Raw genomic sequence first — 20,502 nt, 5'->3', positions numbered from 1 at the left:
TGGTAAAAAATTATATATTTTATTAGAAAATATAATATTTTATTATGCTGATGGTTGTTTATTGTAATAAATATATTATTTTATTGTGTTGTTTATATTATTTTATCGTATTAAATGCTAAAATAAAATCATTAATATTAAGAATTTTGTAAAATAAAGTGATAAAATAAATAAAAACAACTTTTTGTGATGTAAAATTGATAAATTTTTGCCATCAATACAGATTAAACATTGTCGCTGCTCTGAGGGGGAACAAAAAGCTCTGAAAAATGTTCCACCACTCAGTTCACTGACGAGTTATGACTGAGTGTGTGAACCGTGAACAATTAGAGAAGCAATAGAATACACATAATGACATAATAAATAGATTTAAATAAATTGATATCCTCTAGGAGGTTCACCAAAACACTAGAAAAGTAGTGCAACCACAGCTTAATGGAACATGAACCCACATCAGTTTGATTGATGTTAAAGAATGACTTTAGATATTGCCCCCACAAAGTCGCAAGGAAAAGGCAATTGTCACAACACAGCGAAAAAAAAAATTATAGCAAGAAAAATCTAGTAAATCAAATAACAGATATTTTCTTCTTTGATATCCACCTCTTTCTGGCATTTTCTATTGCTTCCTCCCTCATCCTCAAGAGTTCAATGAATTGTTGGTGATACTGCGAATCAATTGCATCCAGCTCCAGCTTTAGGTCATCATACTGGCCCTTGTCTGCCAGAGATAGAGAGCATGTGTTTGACAAGTTAAAGTTTTTTGACATAACAGAACATGAAAGATCAAAGGAGCTTGAAGAGTTTTTTGCAGGTTCATTAATCATAACAGATTCACTGGAATTAGCTTCATAGCTCTTCTCATTATGCCCACCATGGTCATAAACCCCATACTCTGAATTGAATCCATACTCATTTAAAGCTTTATAGCAGTCATCGTGACTGAAATAATCAGACTCTAAAGCATTGCCATTACAGGCGTCTGAGGCCATTGGGACACTGTACTCAGCTGATATATCTGAAATGGTTGATCCTTGATTGTCTTCATCTTCCACATCAGCCAATTGCGGGAGACCAGGGTGCTCAACAACTGACTTGACCAAAGTGTCTACAGATCCTGAATCCACACCAAATGAACCATTTTTTTCATATGAATGGTTTTCAAAAAAAGATTTCAAGCTGGATGCCAGCTGATTAATCAAGTTGTCAATTAACTCCCTTATGACAGCCACATCTTCTTTGGACAGATCAAGCTGCTCAACCATCTCCTGAGCTATTGCAGTTGCAGTATCAGAATCAAGATAAAATGCAAAATGGATGTTCCTCACATGGCCTGTTAAAACAAAGACAATACATAGTTAGCACTTTAATCCAAAAATAAAAAGGGTGCAAAGAAACATTATTGTACAGCATATTTACTTACCACAGGGATCAGTAATACGCAGAGTCAATGAAATTGTATTATCATCATCAATTTTCTGCCCTCTTAACCTAAATTCATTATTCTTGGTAAAACTTTGAAATTCTAGAGTCGAAGAGTTAGAACTTCCGTTGATGCTTTTTACACCAGAGTCAACAGAAAGCTTCTTGCAGTTAGAATCTATGTCCATCGCATGATATTCAAGTTGCGGTGGGTTCACTAGTACGGGCAAATTAATGGGCGCCCGCAGGGAGTCACAAATGAGATCCTTCGAATTTACAGTTGCAAGAAATGGATCTTTCAAGAGCTCTGTTGCAGGCAATCTCATAGATGCTGGAACTAGACACTTCTCTATGAACTGCTTAACTTGGGGGTCATTCACTTTACTGAGGGAAGCAGGCTTTATGCCCTGCAGGAAATTAATCAAAGAAAATATTACAACCTCAATTTAGAATTAAAGCATGAATGATATGTACTGCAGGTGGTCGCCAACTTACAGTGGTAACCTTCTTATATATTTGAGCAGGATTTTTGCATTCACTATACGGGTATTCACATGTAACCATTTCTAACATGCACATGCCAAAAGAATATATGTCAACAAGTTCATTGTATTCCTCTTCATAAAGCTCCGGAGCCATGAATTCGGGGGTGCCTGCGCAAAATATAAAAGTAAAACAAAAGATGGTTTAGTCAAAGTCCAAACAATTTCAGAGAAAGGGAAGTTTATACCAATAACACTTCGGGCAGTAGGCTGCTGCATGACAATTGCCAGTCCAAGATCTCCAATTTTAACTTCTCCATTGTTTCCATTAACGAATATATTGTCACATTTCAGGTCTCTGTGGATAATCGGAGGATTATGGCCATGCAGATAGCTTAAACCTCGAAGAATCTGCCTTGCCCAGTTCTTGATGGCCTTCATGTCAACATTCTTATGCTTCTTACGATATCTAAAACCCAGTAAAACCATTAATGATTACAAATGGGCATTAAAGTGAAGCAAAAATGAATTGAAAATATGGCCAACAGTTAATGGAACTCACTTCCTCAAACTCCCAGAAGTGAACAACTCCGTTATCAGGTTGATAGTCTTGTTCTTATCATCTACCCAAGAATTATAGGACTTGATAATATTTTCATGTTTCAAAGATTTCAGCAGATGAACCTCTGAATATAATCTTTCCAGCTGTTCTGGTGACTGCAATACATCCTCAATGTTCACTTGGTTCCAAGCAACTTCAATTCCATTCACTTCATCAAATGCCTTGTATCTATAATATAACATCAAGGGAGCCAAAACAGGACAAATTCAAAGTGAACAACAAAGTTTTCTATATTAAACAACTACCAACTTTAGAAACTAAACCACTAAAACCATAAAGAAGAATATTGAATAAGATAGGTATAGGAACCATACACAGTCTTAAATGCTCCCCTCCCCAAGACTTCATCAGACTGAAAGAATAAAAACATCATGTAAAAATATTATATCAATAAATCCAATAAAATAAATAACACATATCAACTCAACAACAAAGCAACCAAGATATTTAAAATATCCGAGGCCATATAATTACAAAACCCACAAGAAGAACAACAAAATTCCTGCCCGGCATTCAAATTTTCATCTTACTCTTTAAAAAGAAACATGATAAAGCTACTCACACGACAATGAATGTGATTGGTACCATATCACCAAAATGATCAATAAATTTCTTATTTACTTTTTTGTATTGTGTTGGTAAAATTCGTAGTATAAAATCCACGAGAATTTAATGACAACCGACAAAAAATGGATTTTTTTGCCATCAATAGGACTTCCCAAATCCAAACACCCTCTTTATAGACTGGTAAATCAACTCCTCTTTTTAACTTGCTTCAACATGTAACCCCAGATTTTCTTTAAATGGATTTTGTCTAATCACTAGTTAACTTTTTCATCTGTTCATTTTTATGTAATGTTATGTTTCTATTCTTTGTTTTCTTAAATAATTTGAAATAAAATATTTTTGCTTCATAATTTTGTTTTGCTTTTTCATAAGTAAATAATACAATTGAAGAATTAACAGACAATCTGGATGTAATTAATCCAAAATTCTTAACTTCAGTTGAAGCTTCAATGAAAAGCAATTAATGGAAACATATAATACCCTGTTTGGTTAGTAAGAAAAAAAATAAAGGAAATATAATCCGTTAACTAAGCCTAAAGAACAATTGGCTAAACAAAGCATAGATCTGGAGTAACAACTAAAAAATCAAAAATTAAAATTCTACGTTCAATCTTTTGCAACTAATTTTCTTGGCAAACAAACAGCAAAAAGAGAAAGAATTGTGAATCTCATACCCGAACGTATCGTCCAGTCGGATCTTTCTCCACAGCCTCACCAACCTCAGCTTCCGATTTTGAAACCATGCCGAAATCCATAGCTAGAGTAAAGAATTAAGAGAGAGAAAGGGAGGGACAGAGAGAGAGAGAGAGAGAGATTGTTTTTAAGAGGGAAAAAGAAAAGAAAAGAAAACAAATCGCAAACCCTATCAAAGAATTTGTTTGATTTTGACGTTGATCGGAGAACAAACAAGCTGTTGTTCCGAGAAGGCTTCACAAGCAATGGAGTAGGAATCGAATGCCGATCGGAACCGGAATCGGCATCCGATGATTAAACGCTGCGTTGTGGAGTTGGATTCCATGGTAGAACGTAGAAGAAGAAGAGGAATTTCTGAGGTTGAAAAATCTATACGAGTCCCTGATTCGTCCATAGCTTTCTCTGCATCTTTTTTTCTTTCTTTTTTTGCGCTTCGATTCGAAAAGACAAAAAAGCAAACCCTAGAGTTGAGTGCGATTTTGAAGTTTCAGAAATTCGATTTTCTAAACCCTAAGAGAAAGAGAGAGAGAGAGAGATTGGGAATTGTGATTTATGTGTGAGAGCGGAAGAGACGGAAATGGAAGAACAACTCAAGAGTTAGAATCATAATCATAGTCAATCAACGGCTTCTATTAGTATAAGGTGTTATCTGCTAGAAAGATAGATTCTCCAACGACAACTAAAAATATATTTACTATAGAAGATATCTGGATTTCTTGATTTTTATTTTTATTTTTTATGCCTGCTTTTTTTTTTTTTTTTTTTTAAAGCTATTTTAATATATATTTTTTAAGAAATTTTTTTTAAAATATTTCTAATATTTCCATCCAATATTGGAAATATTTTTTTAAGACTTAAAGAATCATGTTAGGGACACAACATAAATTTACATTTTTAAATTAGCTTACTATGACATTAAAAAAATTAAATTAAATTATACTTATATCATGATAGATTAATTTAAAAATATTGTGAAATTGTTATTTATTTATTTATTTTTTTTAAGTAAGTAAATTTTAAACTAGGTGTTCTTTTATGGATAATCAAAAGGAAGGGATATAAATTTTTAAAAATTACTAGCCTCTGAGCACGCGCTCACGCGTTTACTTAAAGGTTCTTCTATTTTTGAGTAAAAATTAATAATTTGCATTTATTATAATTTGAGATTTCTACTTTTTTCAATTAAAAAAAAAATGAATACGTGAGGTGAGTTTTGTAAATTGGAGGAGTTTTAAAATTAACAAAAGAGTAATCCTATTTTGTAGGGAATTAGAAAGTAGAAGTAGGAATTTAAATTAACATAAAAGTAGAAGCTTATTAGAAGCAGGAAGACATTTCAACGTAGAAGTAAGAATTTATTATTTTTGTTAATTTACTATTTTAACCTCATTTTTAAGTTTTAGGTAGGGGTATTTTTGACAATAAAAAAAAACAATAATTAACTTTTTTTTGCCAATTTACTATTTTATCCCCATTTTTAAGTTGTTGGTTAATTAATTTAGGGATATTTTTAACATGACTTTTCAAAGATAAAACTTGTTAGGAAAGTTAAGAGATAAAAATTGGTTTTTCTCAAAACAAAAAAAAAAAAGAGATAAAAATTGGGGTAAAATACTATTTTGATCCCTAAACTTTGTCAAATATTTTTTTTTTCATCCTTAAACTTTAAAAAGAAAATTATCCCTAAACTTTGTAAAGAATTTTTTCAATAGTTTAGAGACAAAAATAAGGATGAAAAATAACATTTTTCAATAGTGTAAGAATGAAAAACAAACTTTTGAAAAAAATTTAAGAATATAAATAAAATATTTTTAATAGTTTAAGGATGATAAACGAACTTTTTAATAGTGTAAGGACGAAAATGAACTTCTTAAAGTTTAAAAATGAAAACCAAATTTTTGGTAAAGTTCAGGGACCAAAATAGTATTTTAACTAATTTATTATTTTTCTTTTTTCTTTTTTTTATTGAGAAACACCATTTTTTTTTTTTCGAGAATAAGAAATTCCAATCTAGTAGTTATGAAAAAAAAGAAAAAAAATAAATAAAGAATTCTCTCCTTTTTTTGAAAAATCAATTTGTAGAATATTGGATTACATGTTAAAATATGCAAATTCACTTGAAAAATAGAGCAAAAATTATATATCTGGTTGGATCCAGAACTTCAAAAATGTTCGTTCTTGTCAAGTAATTTGTAGACTATTGGCTATTTTAGTTTTTTTTTTTTTTTTTTTTTGGTAGTTTAGAAAGTTTGACATTTAAATCTACTGTTTTTTTCTAGGACGTTATTGAAACTTTAAAATTCATATTAGACATGCAAACTTTATCAGAAAAATAAAGTTGGTTTGAATTTGGATTTAGAGATTCAATTTTGAAGAACGTTGTCTTTATGAATTAGGATTTAGAGATTCAATTTTGAAAGAACAGAGCACCAGCATCGGTTATTGCAAAAATATATCATTTTAATACATAAAAAAAACTACGACAACCACAACCACCATCGGCACAAACCCATTACCAAATCCATACCCGCAACAAACTCACAGCCACCACTAGCACAAACTCATAACCACCCACCAATGCCACAAACTCACAACCATCACTACTAGAATCCTCCAACAAATTTCAAATCCAAAACTTGCAAATAAAAAAAATAAAAAATAAAAACCCGAATCCTCACAACAAGGTTTGATATGCGAGAAGAGAGAGAGAATAAAGATAAAGAAAGACTGAGGTCTGAGGAGGAAAGGAGAAAGAAGAAAGAAAAAGAAAGTGTGGGTCTGAGAAGCCTGAAAAGAGAAGAATGAAGAAAGAGAGAAAAAGAATAAAAATAAAATAAAACTCTTTTTTAAATCATTTGTGTTTGTACAGTGCCAATTTTAGAACTGTACTTTAGCTCTATGCCATTTCTTCTAGCATTTGACATATCTCATGAAGCAAGAGTTTTAGCATTTGTTGTGCCAAATGCTAAAAAATAGGCAACAGTACTTACAGCAGTAGTAGTTATAGGATTTCAACAAGTACAAGGCTTGAAACAAGTTCTAGTTACAAGATTTGTAGGAAAGTAGTAGAGGAAAATCCTAAAGAAGAGATATATGCCTAAAGAAACTCTCCTGAAGGAATTCTCTAAAGAAAATTCTTGTAGAAAATTTTGGGTCTTAACATAAGGGACATCCCCCCTTATATAGGCAGAAAAAACATATTTAAACTGTGAATAGTAACAATGAATAATAACTTTTCATTATTTATTACAAGACAGCTGGAGCAAATTTTGGAACTTTAGTTCAAAGAACCAGTCTTTACCCTTTTGGCATTTTGTGCCGAAAGTAGCAAAAGCAGCATCTTTTGTGAGGAGCAAGCAACATAATCATCAGGATTTTACCAAGGATAAATATTGTAGCATTTTGGCCATTGTGCAAGCCAAAAAAATAGGAGAATCAATTTTCGCTAAATCAGGAGTGTCTTCTTCATCATGACCAAACAGTTCCTTATTGTAGGGGTAATATGGGTTATTTGCAACAGATGTTTCAGAGGACAATTCATCTTCTGAATCATGATTATCAGCAGCTTCTTCTTCCTTCCATTTCAACTTGAGGAGGGCATACAGAGCATCAAGGTCCTTGCAAATGTCATCAAAAGGAGAACTTTTCTTGTTAGACTTAGCAGAGGACTTAACAAGTTTAATAGATGAAGTAGCAGGTGCATTGGCCAGTTCAGCTGTTTGCACTGTGGAATGAGCTTTAGCAATTGATGAAACATTGGGAGATGGAAAATCTCTAGTAACATCGTTAGCAACTTCTTGTGTGTGAGGAAACTTGTCCCACCATTTAACATATCAATGGCGAGTGAGAACATCACCTTCCTTATCATATTGCCATTTTAATATCCAAGGAACCTAGTAACGCTTAATAAAATGGAGCAAATCAGGGAATTTAGCACCATAAGAATCAACTTTGAGTACACTTGTGAAATATTTAAAAGAACCCATTAATGGTTCAGGGAATATTTCAAGAGTAGAGACAAATTGAGTCCACCATCGGCTAAACCAAAGAGGCAAATTAGCAGTGAAATTCTTGTCAAAATTAACAAACCAAGAATGAGACATGTTTTCATTCTGGTGTAGCATGAATCTAAACCAAGCAGTGAGATAATCATGATAAGAATATGGGATAGGGGAATTTGGTAACATCCTTGTGGAGGCAAGGTTGGGTCCCCACATTTCTTCAGAAATAATATTATTTAGGAAAACACTGTGATAAATAATATATTCAATATCAAAATAAAAAAATACTTAAAATAGCTTGCCATCTGGCAAAAATATGTTTGGAAGCAATATTTTCAACATCTTTTTCAATAACATATTTAACACTTTTGCAATCAATTCGCAACAAAAACTTTTGGTTCAATAAATCACTTTGAAACTTTGAAATGCATAATACGATAGATAAAATTTCTTTTTTAATAGTACTATAATTTAGCTGTGCAGTATTCCAGATTCTAGAATAGAAGCGAACAATTTGTTCAAATGAATCTGAGGAAACTCTTTGTTTTAGAATACCACCATAACCAATTTCAGAGCCATCAGTTTCAACAATTTTGAAAGTATTAATAGTAGGAATACCAAGACAAGGCAGTGTCTTGACATAAGATTTGATTTGTTTAACAAGGGAGGTATGGACATCAGACCACGGTGGAGGATTACTTTGTAACCTATCAAAAAGGGGTTTACATTGTTTTCTCATATCCTTGTAAAAATCAGCAACATAATTCAGGGATCCAAGAAACCTTTGAAGCTGGGTTTTATTAGTGATAACATCAGGAAATTTATCAGCAAACTGGATGGCTCTATCAATAGGATGAATTTGTCCTTTAGAGATGTCATAGCCAAGGAAACAGACTTTTGTTTGAAACAATTTGATTTTCTTAGCAGAGACAACAAGACCATTTCTTTTGATAGTATCCAGAAACGAATATAAATGTTTCCTGTGTTCATCAATAAAGTTAGAGTAAACAAGAACATCATCAATATAAACAATGGTGAAATGGCTAAAAGGATTAAAAATATCATTCATAATATTTTGGAACTCATTAAGGGCATTCTTAAGACCAACGGGCATAACATTCCACTCATGGTGTCCAAAAGGAGTGGTAAAAGCAGTTTTCTACTTATCATTCTCACTAATCTAGATCTGCCAAAACCCAGATTTCATGTCAAACTTGGAAAATACCACAGCCTCACTCAGTCTATGAACCAGATCATTTTTGTTGGGTATGGGATACCTAATCCATTCTAAGACCTTATTCAAGGGCTTATAATTGATAACTAGGCAGGGGGTTCCTCTCTCAATCTCAGCATTTTTTTGAACATAAAAAGCAGCACAAGACTAGGGGGATTTGCTATTCCCGATGAGTTTTTTCTTAAGCAAATCATGGATTTCTTTTTTACAAAATTCAATAGTCTTAGCATTCATCTGAATAGGGTTAGCTTTAGTGGGAATGTTCTTTTCATCAAAATCTTTAATATGAGGCAAGTTAACAATATGTTTTTTTTTCTATGCCAAAAAGCATTAGGAACATCCGAGCAAACATCACCAATCAATTTTTTTTGAAAATTATCAAATTTTGATTGTAGCAATTTATTAGCAAGCTGTTCAGCAATTCTTTTGTATCGAACTTCTTGTTTAAGGAAATTAAGATGTTTGGTTTTAGCATGAATCAAATTTAAAACATCATCAGTATCAATTTCAAATTTTGAAGCAAATTTGAATTTTACTTTCTGTCCAAAAGGATCAGTAATTCCATCATGCTCAACAAGAAAATGATACAAAAAATTTATAAATGGAAGTCTAAGAATCACTTTATCAGTCATGTTTTTAACAAGAATAGAGGGAATCTTGAAACAAACATTATCATGACAAACATGAGCATTATTCAATTCATATTTAATCTTCATTTGAGTACCATTAGCAGAAACCAATCTTTTAGTTGATTTTTCAAAATATTTGGAAGGGATTAATCCTTCCTGCTTTCACCTACTACTAGAGGAATTGCTTTCAAAGGAAGAAGTAATGCAGCAAGAACACAAAAATGTAACACAAGAGGTGGAAAAGGTAGCAATGGGAGGAGAGGTAGCCATAGGGACAAGGGCAGTCAATGAAGCAAGGGCAGGGCAGCCATGGGGTTATATATATTAATTAAGTGTTAGTTTAATATTTTGTAAACAAGGACAGGACAATGTGTCAGTTTATATGTTGTTGGGGTTATATGATTAAGTGTTAGTTTATATGCTATCAAAATATTGTTGGGGTTTGTGTTATTTTTGTAAGTTTTGTACCAAATGCATTATATGTAATGGTCATGGCAAGTGCAACTATTTTGTGGTTGTTGTACCAAATGCCTTATTTTGACTGGTGGTTGATGAAAGACAATGTTCAATACCACTTTAAGTGTGTAGGCAAATTCCCAACTTAATGGCAGGTGTTTTATATGATTATTTTGAATAGTTGTTGTCATGTGGTTGATTATTACAATTGAATATAGCAGGTTTATGTGTGTATGTGTTGAATACAGTAGGTTTATTATTTTGAGTAGTTGTTGTCATGTAGTTGATTATTACAATTGAATATAGCAGGTTTATGTGTGTATATGTTCAATACAGCAAATTTATTATTTTGACTAGACGGCATTACATTTGTCTTATTTTGCAAGTTGAAAGATGGTTGTCATGCACTTTCAAAACAAACACCAGACACAATTCACTTTAAACAATGCATTTTAAACAATGGACTTTAAACAATTCATTTTCAACACAATTCACTTTACACAATGCACTTTCAACACAACACCAAACACAATTCACTTTAAACATTTCACAGCATCCAACAAAACACAAGACACAAGTTACTAATTCACTTTAAACCATAGTGCTATTACAAAACAAAGTGGCTTCAAGCCAACATTGGCCAAATAAGAAACTACTTATACATTACAACCCATCAGGCAAACTCAATCTCATCATTCCAATATTCTCACTTGAGCCAAAACAAAAAAAACAACATAACAAAAAAAAAAGCCATGAAATAATTAGTACAATTCTGGACTTTCTCTCTTGCTCTAAAACTTTCGCTATTATCTCATCATTCCAACACAAACACCAGACACAATTCACTTTAAACAATGCACTTTAAACAATTCATTTTCAACACAATTCACTTTACACAGTGCACTTTCAACACAAACACCAGACACAATTCCCTTTAAACAATTCATAGCATCCAACAAAACACAAGACACAAGTTGCTAATTCACTTTAAACCATAGTGCTATTACAAAACAAAGTGGCTTCAAGCCAACATTGGCCAAATAAGAAACTACTTATACATTACAACCCACCAGGCAGACTCAATCTCATCATTCCAACATTCTCACTTGAGCCAAAAGAAGAAAAAAAAAAAAAAACCATGAAAGAATTAGTACAATTCTGGACTTTCTCTATTGCTCTAAAGCTCTTGCTGCTATCTCCTTGGCTTTAACAAACTCAGCTCAAAACTTCCTCTCCCTCTCAGTAGCTTTTGCTGCTCTTTCTTGAGCAATTTCTGCCATTTGGGTAGCTTTTGCTACTGTTTGGATAGCTATTCTTTCCCTTTCATTTGTAAGTTGCAGCTCACTCCACAGTACATATAGCTTTTGTTGCACCAAAGTGGCAGCTTCATTCCCACGTATACAAGTGGGATTATCAATCCAATGAAAGAAAGGGCACTTGGGATCAACCTGTTCATAAATTTAATTAAACATATCACTTTCCAAACTCACTTCAGTCAACTAGATTAACTAAAAACTAAACTTACCTTATATCAGCTACAACCTAGACACCTTCTCCCAAAATTATCCACTGTATGTACACAAGTCTCATATGTACACCTTCTGAGCACACAAATCTCATATGTACACATATGCCTGCTTGAACCTGAGTAATTTCCACTCAAAGAAGACATTGCTTATCAACTTTTGCCCAAATGTCTAGTGAATCAAAACTACACATCAATGGACTTTTGCCCAACAAACCAATCTTTCAAAAGGTGAAAACCCAACCCAAATAAAGCAGAAATTTCATACCTGGTTTGCTATATCTTCGAATAAAAAATGCCTCAAGACAACCCAAAGTCAAAATGTCTGGGATGATGAAAATTTTATGAAACACATGCAAAAAAACAAAAAAAAACCTAGCTCAATACAAAGATTTTTCGTGATTCTAAGGCTCGTGAGGGAAGTATTTAAGGGAAAATAGTTTTGATCCTTCTTATATTGTGATTTCTATTAATAATGTGTTTTTCTAACGTCTGAGGGTAAGGTGGGTAATAGGGAGCAAACAGAATGAAGTTTGAGTGGGCAAAATGTTAAGTTTTAAATCACGGGTAGACAAAGTGCAACGAACCAATCTTTTAAAAGGTGAAAACCCAACCCAAATAAAGCAGAAATTTCATACCTGGTTTGCTATATCTTCAAATCAAAAATGCCTCAAGACAACCCAAAGTCAAAATGTCTGGGATGATGAAAATTTTATGAAACACATGCAAAAAAAAAAAAAAAAAAAAAAAAAAAAAAAAAAAAAAAAACCCAGCTCAATACGAAGATTTTTCGTGATTCTAGCACTCGTGAGGGCAGTATTTAAGGGAAAGTAGTTTTGATCCTTCTTATATTGTGATTTCTATTAATAACGTGTTTTTCTAACATCTGAGGGTGAGGTGGGTAACGGGGAGCAAATGGAATGAAGTTCGGGTGGGCAAAGTGTTAAGTTTTAAACCGCAGATAGGCAAAGTGCAAATGGGTCAAAGCACAGGTAGGTTTACTGTAATTTCTCATTTTTAATAAAATAGAATGTGTGGTGATCTTTATTGTGTGGTGATTTTTATTAAATATATGTGATTAGTTTTTTTTTTTAATTTATAGTTCATTAATATTTTTTTTTTTTGAGTAAAAGTTCATTAATATTAGATTATTAGTATTTTGCACTCATTAACTCTCTTGACACAAAGATTAAAAAACTTAAGTGGACATATAGCACAAACTTAAGTATATAAATAATTATAGAGTGGTTCCCACATAAATTTAAACACATGGCGCAAAATTGAATTCTAATTTCAAATTCTAATTGAACTTTCTCTAAGCTTTGCCTATTAATATGTGTATATATATATATATATATATATATTCCATTCCTTTATGAACTTCCAAACAAAGACTTCAAAGTGAGACATATAATGAGAAAATTATCTGATAACATAATAAAGCATGAGATAAAATGTAGCAAAATATAGAAAGAGAAACATGGTGTTACCTACCATTTTTATTATTACTTAGTGGAAAATTTCTCTAATTTTAAGTAGGGTTATAAATATACTGAGCCATTTATTCATAATAATTTGGATTCAACTCAAGAAAACATTTGTTCATATTCGTTTATTTAACAAATGAGCCATCTCCAATCCAAGAATATACTTTGATGAAGTGGAAATCGTCAGTCTGGTAAGTTCGTCCAGATGGAGCTAGGTCCTTATCATTGTCTCTGCAAATGTGGAACAATGGCTCCCTTAAGATGGTCATCGATGTGGTGCCTGCCACCACCCCTCCGATGCCAAAGTCAGTATATAGAAGTTTTTAGAGAAAAATAAGAGAGGACTGAATATCAGAGTATCTACAAATACTTTTGGGTGAGTCTATGTACCTGCTTTGTCTCTGATCAAAGTGTATATATACAGATTCATGGTTCCTAGCCGTTAGGGGCCTTAATTGTGGCTTTAGTGCCATTTTTGTAACACCTTAGGGCTCATGAATATGGGTTTTGATGAGGTTCCAATGGTTTGCCAACTGTTTGGTAACTGTTCAAGGTATTGAATGCTCTTATTAATGGCTCTCTTGTGTTTGTTCGTGTCGTGACAAGGTCAACGAGTATATTTGATGAGATCGTCCAAGGAAGTTGAATTCGTCAGTCCCATCAACTGCCCCCCGAGTTTTGTGGTCGTCGTGACATGTCATAACAACCATCAGAAGATGAAAGGATTTTTTACTAGACATGGCTCTTGGAATTTCACTCCACATTTAATGCGTGGTGGCGGTGCCACACACGTCGTGGCCACGTGGCGGGTTTTGAAAAGTGGAGTTTAATGCTCCAATTGTGTGACTCTTAGGTTTCTCGCTAAATTTCAGTTTTTTGTGCCTTGGTTTTTAAACTTCCCTTCCTTTCACTTCCTTTTCACTTTTCCCAATCTCTCAATCATTGTTCTGTGTTTCTTCTTCTCCACTTTGCTCTTGTGATTTTCTTTGGACCTCTGCATTCTTGTGGCTGAGCTGTGGTTGCTTCTTTTAAGGTATGTTTCTCTTTTCCTTTTCCTTTGCTTTTCTATGGCATAGACAAATAGTGCTTAATTTCTGATTTTTGCTTTTGTTGTTGTTGTTGTTGTTGTTGTTGGTTTTTTTTTTTTTTTTTTTTGGGTTTTAGGATTATTTTCCCTTTTCCCCTGTTCTTGGTTTTTCCATGGTTAGTAGCTCTGAGGTTAGGATAACTTGCTCTTCAATTTCCTTTCTTTTTGCTCATTTGGGGTCTTCCTTAGGTGCTTCCCACAGCTTTGTCCCTTTAGTTGGAGGGTTTGTCTTTGAAGGTAGTTGCTTGAGCGTCACATTGGCTGATTTGCTTCCCTTGCTCAGTCAGTCACTTGATTGGTTTGGGGGTTTAGTGAGTGGGCAGGGAACGATGTCTGAGGTGAGATCGAGTGAGCTTGAAACTGAGTTGTCATCTAGTGATGATCCCGTGGGTGGGGACACCACCATCTCCTTCCCTCAAGGTATTAGGGCTTTCCATGCCCTTGGGGAGGCATGTGATTTGGACGGTGAGACACTTTCTAGATTTAGAGATAGATTCCAATTCCTTGATAAGATTAGGGTTCGTCTTCCTTATGAGGAGGAACGAGCTTGCCACTTCTCAGTTGGGGAAGTATGCTTTTACAAAGTTGCTTTCCTGATAGATCACCTGTCCACCCATTTATTATGGAGCTTCTAGGACATTTTGGTATTGCTTCTAGGCAACTTATGCCCAATTCGTGGAGGATAGTGGTCAGCTGTATGGAGATATGGCTAGCTGCTACCGATGGAGACATGATTAGGGTGTACGAGCTTGTTTACCCATACCGTTTGAAGGGGTCTAAGGAGCATGGGTATTACGAACTGGTGCCGTGGGAGAGGAGGACTAGGATCGTCCGAGATCTACCTTCTTCATTCAAATATTGGAAGTCCCAGTTCTTTTTTGTGTCCAAGGATGATTAGGAGACTCCCTTTGACGAGGTTTGGGGTGAGCTCCCTAAGTTGCTCTGTCGGTAGGGAACCCCGAACTTAGGTGTGTCATTATTTCTTCTAGTCTTTTAACCCTCATTCTTTTTGTGTTCATTTTTTCGTCACTAACTCTTCTGTCCATTGTCTTATGCAGTTAAGAGACGGCCCAAATTTAAGAGCAGGTATAAAAGACACGTTGAGAAGGCCATTAAGTACGCGAGGTCGATTGAAGATTTTGACAATCTGGTTGACTCGCGAACTCTAGCCTTTTACTGCATTGATCCAGAGCCATTTGCTTTTGTCCTTTGAAATATTGAGATTGAGGAGAAAAAGAGTAAGTATTAAGTTCGTCCATGCTGCTCCTCTCCTTTTCCTTCTTTTCTTTTTTCTTTTCTTTTATTTTTTTATTTTTTTTAACAAGTGTTTTCTTTGTGCAGAAATGATGACTAAGTTTAACCAAGACATGTACGCGAAAATGAGATCGAAGAAGAATAAGCCACTGTCCAATATCGGGAAGAGGACAGTGCGCATCGTAAGGAAGGGGCCCTCTGTCACTCTAGCTGTCCCCAGTACTGAGATGACGAAGACAGCTTCTTTGGCCACTTTGGTTGAGGAGATCACTACTCCCATCTTGAAGAAACCACGCTTGGCCGACAAAGGAAAGGAGAAGGCCGATTCCCATCCATCTAGTGTTTGGGACAATGCTGGGTTGGCGGTGGAGAGGGCGAATGAGGTCATCACTGCTGAGGACTTGAAGGTTTTCTCTGGTATGCCTTCCAATGAGATTGTGACTCGTCATGTCCACAAACTCGTTCAAGTAATGTACTTGTGCAATTTCAGCCCTTTCTTTCTCCTTTTTTTTCTTTTCTTATCATCCTAAAGGTTTCAATTTTCTTTTCAGGTGCTGGGAGAGAGTCTTCATATCACCTCGGAGTACCTCACTTAAGAAGCAAAGGTTGCGTCTGTAATGTCCAGGATGAAGGCTCTGGAGGCAAAGAACTCCAAACTAAAGAAAGACCTAATTGTCACCATGGACGAGGCCAACACCATCAAGGAAAAGGCCAAGACCTTGAGTGACGACCTCAGAGCTGAGCGGCAGCTAACTCTTGACAAGGACGAGCAAATTCTGCCTGCTAAGGAGAAACTCAAGACCATTGTTGCGAAGGCCATTGAGGCTTTCCAGTAGACTGAGGAGTATAACACAGTGTTCTTCAGTTGGTATTATAAAGGTTTTGAGCTTCTGATGACGTACTTCGTCAAGCACCCTACTAGACTGGCCTCGATCTTGAGGAAGTGGACAAGGAAATGGCTGCTGACGAGGCCTCCCAATCCACGGCCCCTAAAGGTGATGCTCCCAAGAGTGCTCCTTTGCCTCCAGTAGATGGTGACCCAACTCCAGATGCCTGAACCTGTTACTTGTCTTTTTCTTTTTGTTTTCTGTTTTGGGTGCCTGGTGTATTTTGGGCCTTTTTTAATTCTAATTCTAGAACAATATTTTTATTCTAATTTAAGAACAATGTTTTTAGCCCAGCATTTATGGGCTTTTAATTATATTCATGATTACATACTTACTTACTTGTATTCTTGTCTTTGCATGATCCCCGCTTGCTTCATCCACTTAGTTGCTTCATCTGCATTGGTACCTTGTATTTAGTTAAATTTTCTGTTGTGACTTGCCCTTTTGAAGGGGAATTGACCCATTAGTAACTTGCACCCGTCTAGGCGGAGTCGTTGTTAGCCAAAATTTCTTTTTTGTGACTTACATCCGTGTAAGGGATTTTTTCGTTTTTATGACTTCGTCAGTAACTTACATCCGTCTAAGCGGAATCTTGTTATTTAGCCGTTTTTTATGACTTACACCCATTTAAGGGATTTTGCCTTTTTTGGCTTCGTTAGTAACTTACATCCGTCTAGGCGAAATCTTGTTACTTAGCCATTTTTTATGACTTACACCCATTTAAGGGATCTTGTCATTTTTAGCTTCGTCAGTAACTTACATCTGTCTAGGCAGAATCTTGTTACTTGACCATTTTTTGGCTTTTAAATTGCTAGGTTTACTTGCATTAAGTCATTGGCTAAATAGTTCTTTTATTGTTTTCAAAAATGAATACAATTGTTTGTTACATCTATTGGTGGTACTTCTTCAAGTACTCAATGTTTTATGGTTGTCGAAATCTCTGCCCAACTAAGGTCTCTAGGTGATAGCTGCCTTGTCTGGAGTAATGGACGACCTGGTAGGGACCTTCCCAGTTTGGGTTGAGTTTCCCTTGGGTAGGGTCTTTGGTTGTTGGGGTGACTTTGCGTAGGACAAGGTCCCCTATGTCAAGTCTTTTGAACTTCACTCTCTTGTTGTAGTACTCGGCCATCTTCTATTGGTACCTTGTCATCTTGTTAGAAGCTCCATCTCTAACCTCGTCCAAGCAGTCCAGGTTGACTTTCAGTTGATCGTCGTTGCTTTCCTCGTGGAACATCTCTCGTCTGATGCTGGTTATTCCCACCTTGACCAGGATTACTACCTCAATGCCGTAAGTGAGTTTGAAGGGGGTTTCTCCTGTTAGGGTTCTTGTTGTAGTCCTGTAAGCCCATAAGACATTGGGCAACCTAGCTTAGCGTCGTCCAACCTAGCTTTGATGATCTTGAGTAGTGTTCGATTAGTCACCTTCATCTGTCCGTTTGCTTGTAGATGTCCTGGGGTTGAGAACTGGTTTTTGATCCCTAGACTTGAACAAAAATCCCTGAAGCCTTAACTGTCGAACTACCATCCATTATCTGATATGGTCGTTTGTGGAATCCCGAACTTGCAAATTATGTTCTTCCATACGAAGCTCTTGATTTTTGCTTCAATGATGGTTGATAATGTCTCTGCTTCAACCCATTTTGTGAAGTAATCGATAGCGACTAATAAAAACTTTACCTATCCTTTACCTCGGGTAGTGGGCCGACGATGTCAATTCCCCATTGTGCAAATGGCCAAGGGGAGGCTATCGTCGTCAGTCTCTCGGCTAGAAGGCATTGGACATTCCCAAACCTCTGGCATTTGTCGCACTTCTTGACGAGCTCTTTTGCGTCTACCTACATAGTAGGCCAGAAGTAACTTGTTCTGATAACTTTGCTTACCAAGGACCTGGGGCCTGCATGGTTTCCGCAAATCCCTTCATGGATCTTTTCTAGGATATAGTTGGCTTCCTCTTCGTCAACGCACTTCAAGTAGGGCATGAAAAAGCCTTGTACAGGGTGTCATTCAGAATCGTGAATCCGGCTGCTCTCTTCTTGACCTTCCTAGCCTTCTCGACATCCTATGGAAGGTGTCCATCTTGAAGGAAGGATATGATTGGGGTCATCCAACTACTTGTGCCCTGGATTGCAAATGTAGAGACTTCTTCAATGCTGGGGTGTTTTTGAACTTCCATCTCTGAGCCCATGCTCGTTGATCTTTCTTTTGACGATGCTAGCTTCACGATCTCGTCTACTATCATGTTCTGGCTTTTGAGGATCTGCATGAATTCCACCTTATCAAACTCCTATGTTAAGTGCTTTATCAGCCTGAGGTATTTTTGCATTCTCTCCTCCTTTGCTTCATATTCCTCCTTTATCTGCCCTATGACTAGCTTAGAATCACTTTAGAGGAACAAGTTTTTGGCTCCTAGTGCTTTTCTGACCTTTAGCCCCATCAATATTCCTTCATACTCAGCTTCATTATTGGTCACTGGGAATTTTAGCTGAACCCCATATTTAAGCGTTTCCTCGTCTGGGGTGATGATGATGACCCCTACTCCTCCCCTCTTTTGGGCTGATGAACTATCAGTTTGTATCGTCCTTCATTCTACTTCGTTGGGGAGGTTGTCCTCGTCTGGGATGGTGAACTTGACGATGAAGTCTGCTAATGCCTGCGCTTTAATAGCCGTCCTGGGTGGTACTTAATATCGAACTGGTTAAGCTCGATGGCCCATTGGACCATTCTCCTTGCTGCCTTCGGCTTGTTCATGGACTTCTTAATTGGTTGGTCCGTCATTACCAAGATGGGGTTCACCTGAAAATAGGGTCATAGCTTACGTGAAGCTATTATTAATGCAAATGCAATCTTCTCAATCCTTGAGTACTTGGCTTCTACCCCTTGGAAAGCTTGGCTAATTTCCTGTCCTCTTATCGCACCAAGGCTGTACTCACGGCTGTGGCTGATACTGCCAGATACAAATACAAGTTTTCTCCCTCCTTGGATGGACTTAGGAGGGGTGAATTGTTTAGGTAGCGCTTGAGTTCTTGAAAAGTTGTTTCACACTCGTCAGTCCAAGCAAAAGCTTGCTTCAGTGTCTTGAAGAAGGGTAAGCATTTGTCCGTCGCTCTAGAGACGAACCTGTTAAGTGCTGCTATCCTTCCTATGAGCTTTTGGACTTCCTTGATGGACTTTAGTGACGTCATATTGAGTATGACTCTTACCTTCTTTGGATTTGCTTCTATCCCCCTTTGGGACACTATGAACCCCAAGAACTTCCCCGAGGCTACTCCAAATGCACACTTACTGGGGTTCAACTTCATCTGGTACTGTCTGAGTATGGTGAATGTTTCTTTGAGGTCGTCCAGATGAGCAAGCTCTTCCTTACTCTTGACGAGCATGTCATCAACATATACCTCCATATTTCTCCCGATCTACTTGCTGAACATTTTATTCACTAACCTCTGGTAAGTTGCTCCTGCATTCTTCAGTCCGAAAGACATTACCTTATAGCAATAAAGCCCTTGGCTCGTGATGAAAGCGGTTTTCTCTTGGTCTTCTTCAGTCATTTTTATCTGATTGTATCCAGAGAATGCATCCATGAACATTAGTAGTTTATGCCCTGCCGTGGGATCCACTAGTTGGTCTATCCTTGGTAGAGGGAAATTGTCTTTTGGGCAAGCTTTGTTCAGGTCCGTGAAATCCACGCACATTCTCCATTTTCCATTTACTTTCTTCACTAGGACGACGTTGGCAAGCCAATCTGGGTAGTAGACTTCCTGAATAAAGCCTATTGACAATAGCATGTTAACCTTGTATGTAATTGCTTGACTCCGTTTTGGAATGAAGACCTGTCGTCTCTGTTGGATGGGCTTCTTCTCGGGGTTCACATTCAGCCTATGTTGGATGACCTTTTGGGATATACTTGGCATGTCCTCGTGACTCCATGCGAAGACGTCCAAGTTCTCTTTAAGGAACTGGACGAGTCTCATCCTCATCTCTGGGCTTAATGTTGTCCCTATTCTGGTCGTCCTTATTGTTTCTCCTTCAACTAATTCCACCGTCTCCAGGGCTTCCACTTTATCTTCTTCCTTCTCCTCGATCATCCATGTATGGTTTTCTTTTGCAGCTTCTCAAAAAAAAAAAAAAAAAAACACGGCCTGGTAGCATTCCCTAGCTA

The 20,502-nt window shown here is 36.1% G+C and overlaps 1 protein-coding gene across 1 annotated transcript; it reads right to left on the bottom strand.

The window, feature by feature from the left end:
• Window positions 1-352: 352 nt before the first annotated feature.
• On the bottom strand, window positions 353-4,428 carry LOC126713246 (serine/threonine-protein kinase WNK8-like). Its single transcript, XM_050412951.1, has 7 exons — window positions 3,768-4,428; window positions 2,841-2,878; window positions 2,467-2,694; window positions 2,153-2,373; window positions 1,918-2,075; window positions 1,424-1,829; window positions 353-1,333 (listed from the first exon to the last, which is right to left on the bottom strand). The coding sequence occupies exons 1-7, from the start codon at window positions 3,846-3,848 to the stop codon at window positions 570-572; spliced, it is 1,896 nt and encodes a 631-aa protein (XP_050268908.1). The 5' UTR covers window positions 3,849-4,428; the 3' UTR covers window positions 353-569.
• Window positions 4,429-20,502: the final 16,074 nt, after the last annotated feature.

This window comes from Quercus robur, chromosome 2 (genome assembly GCF_932294415.1).
Source record: "Quercus robur chromosome 2, dhQueRobu3.1, whole genome shotgun sequence".
NCBI classification, from domain to species: domain Eukaryota; kingdom Viridiplantae; phylum Streptophyta; class Magnoliopsida; order Fagales; family Fagaceae; genus Quercus; species Quercus robur.
Note: the sequence above shows the minus strand (reverse complement) of the source record. Positions and strands in the feature narration are given on the sequence as shown.

Excerpts from the sequence above, each read along its gene's own strand:
- LOC126713246 (XM_050412951.1), bottom strand. The coding sequence starts at position 3,848 with ATGGATTTCGGCATGGTTTCAAAATCGGAAGCTGAGGTTGGTGAGGCT. Across the intron at positions 2,374-2,466 it reads ACTTCTGGGAGTTTGAGGAA|ATATCGTAAGAAGCATAAGA; the intron begins GTGAGTTCCATT and ends ACTGGGTTTTAG. Across the intron at positions 1,334-1,423 it reads GCGTATTACTGATCCCTGTG|GCCATGTGAGGAACATCCAT; the intron begins GTAAGTAAATAT and ends TTGTTTTAACAG.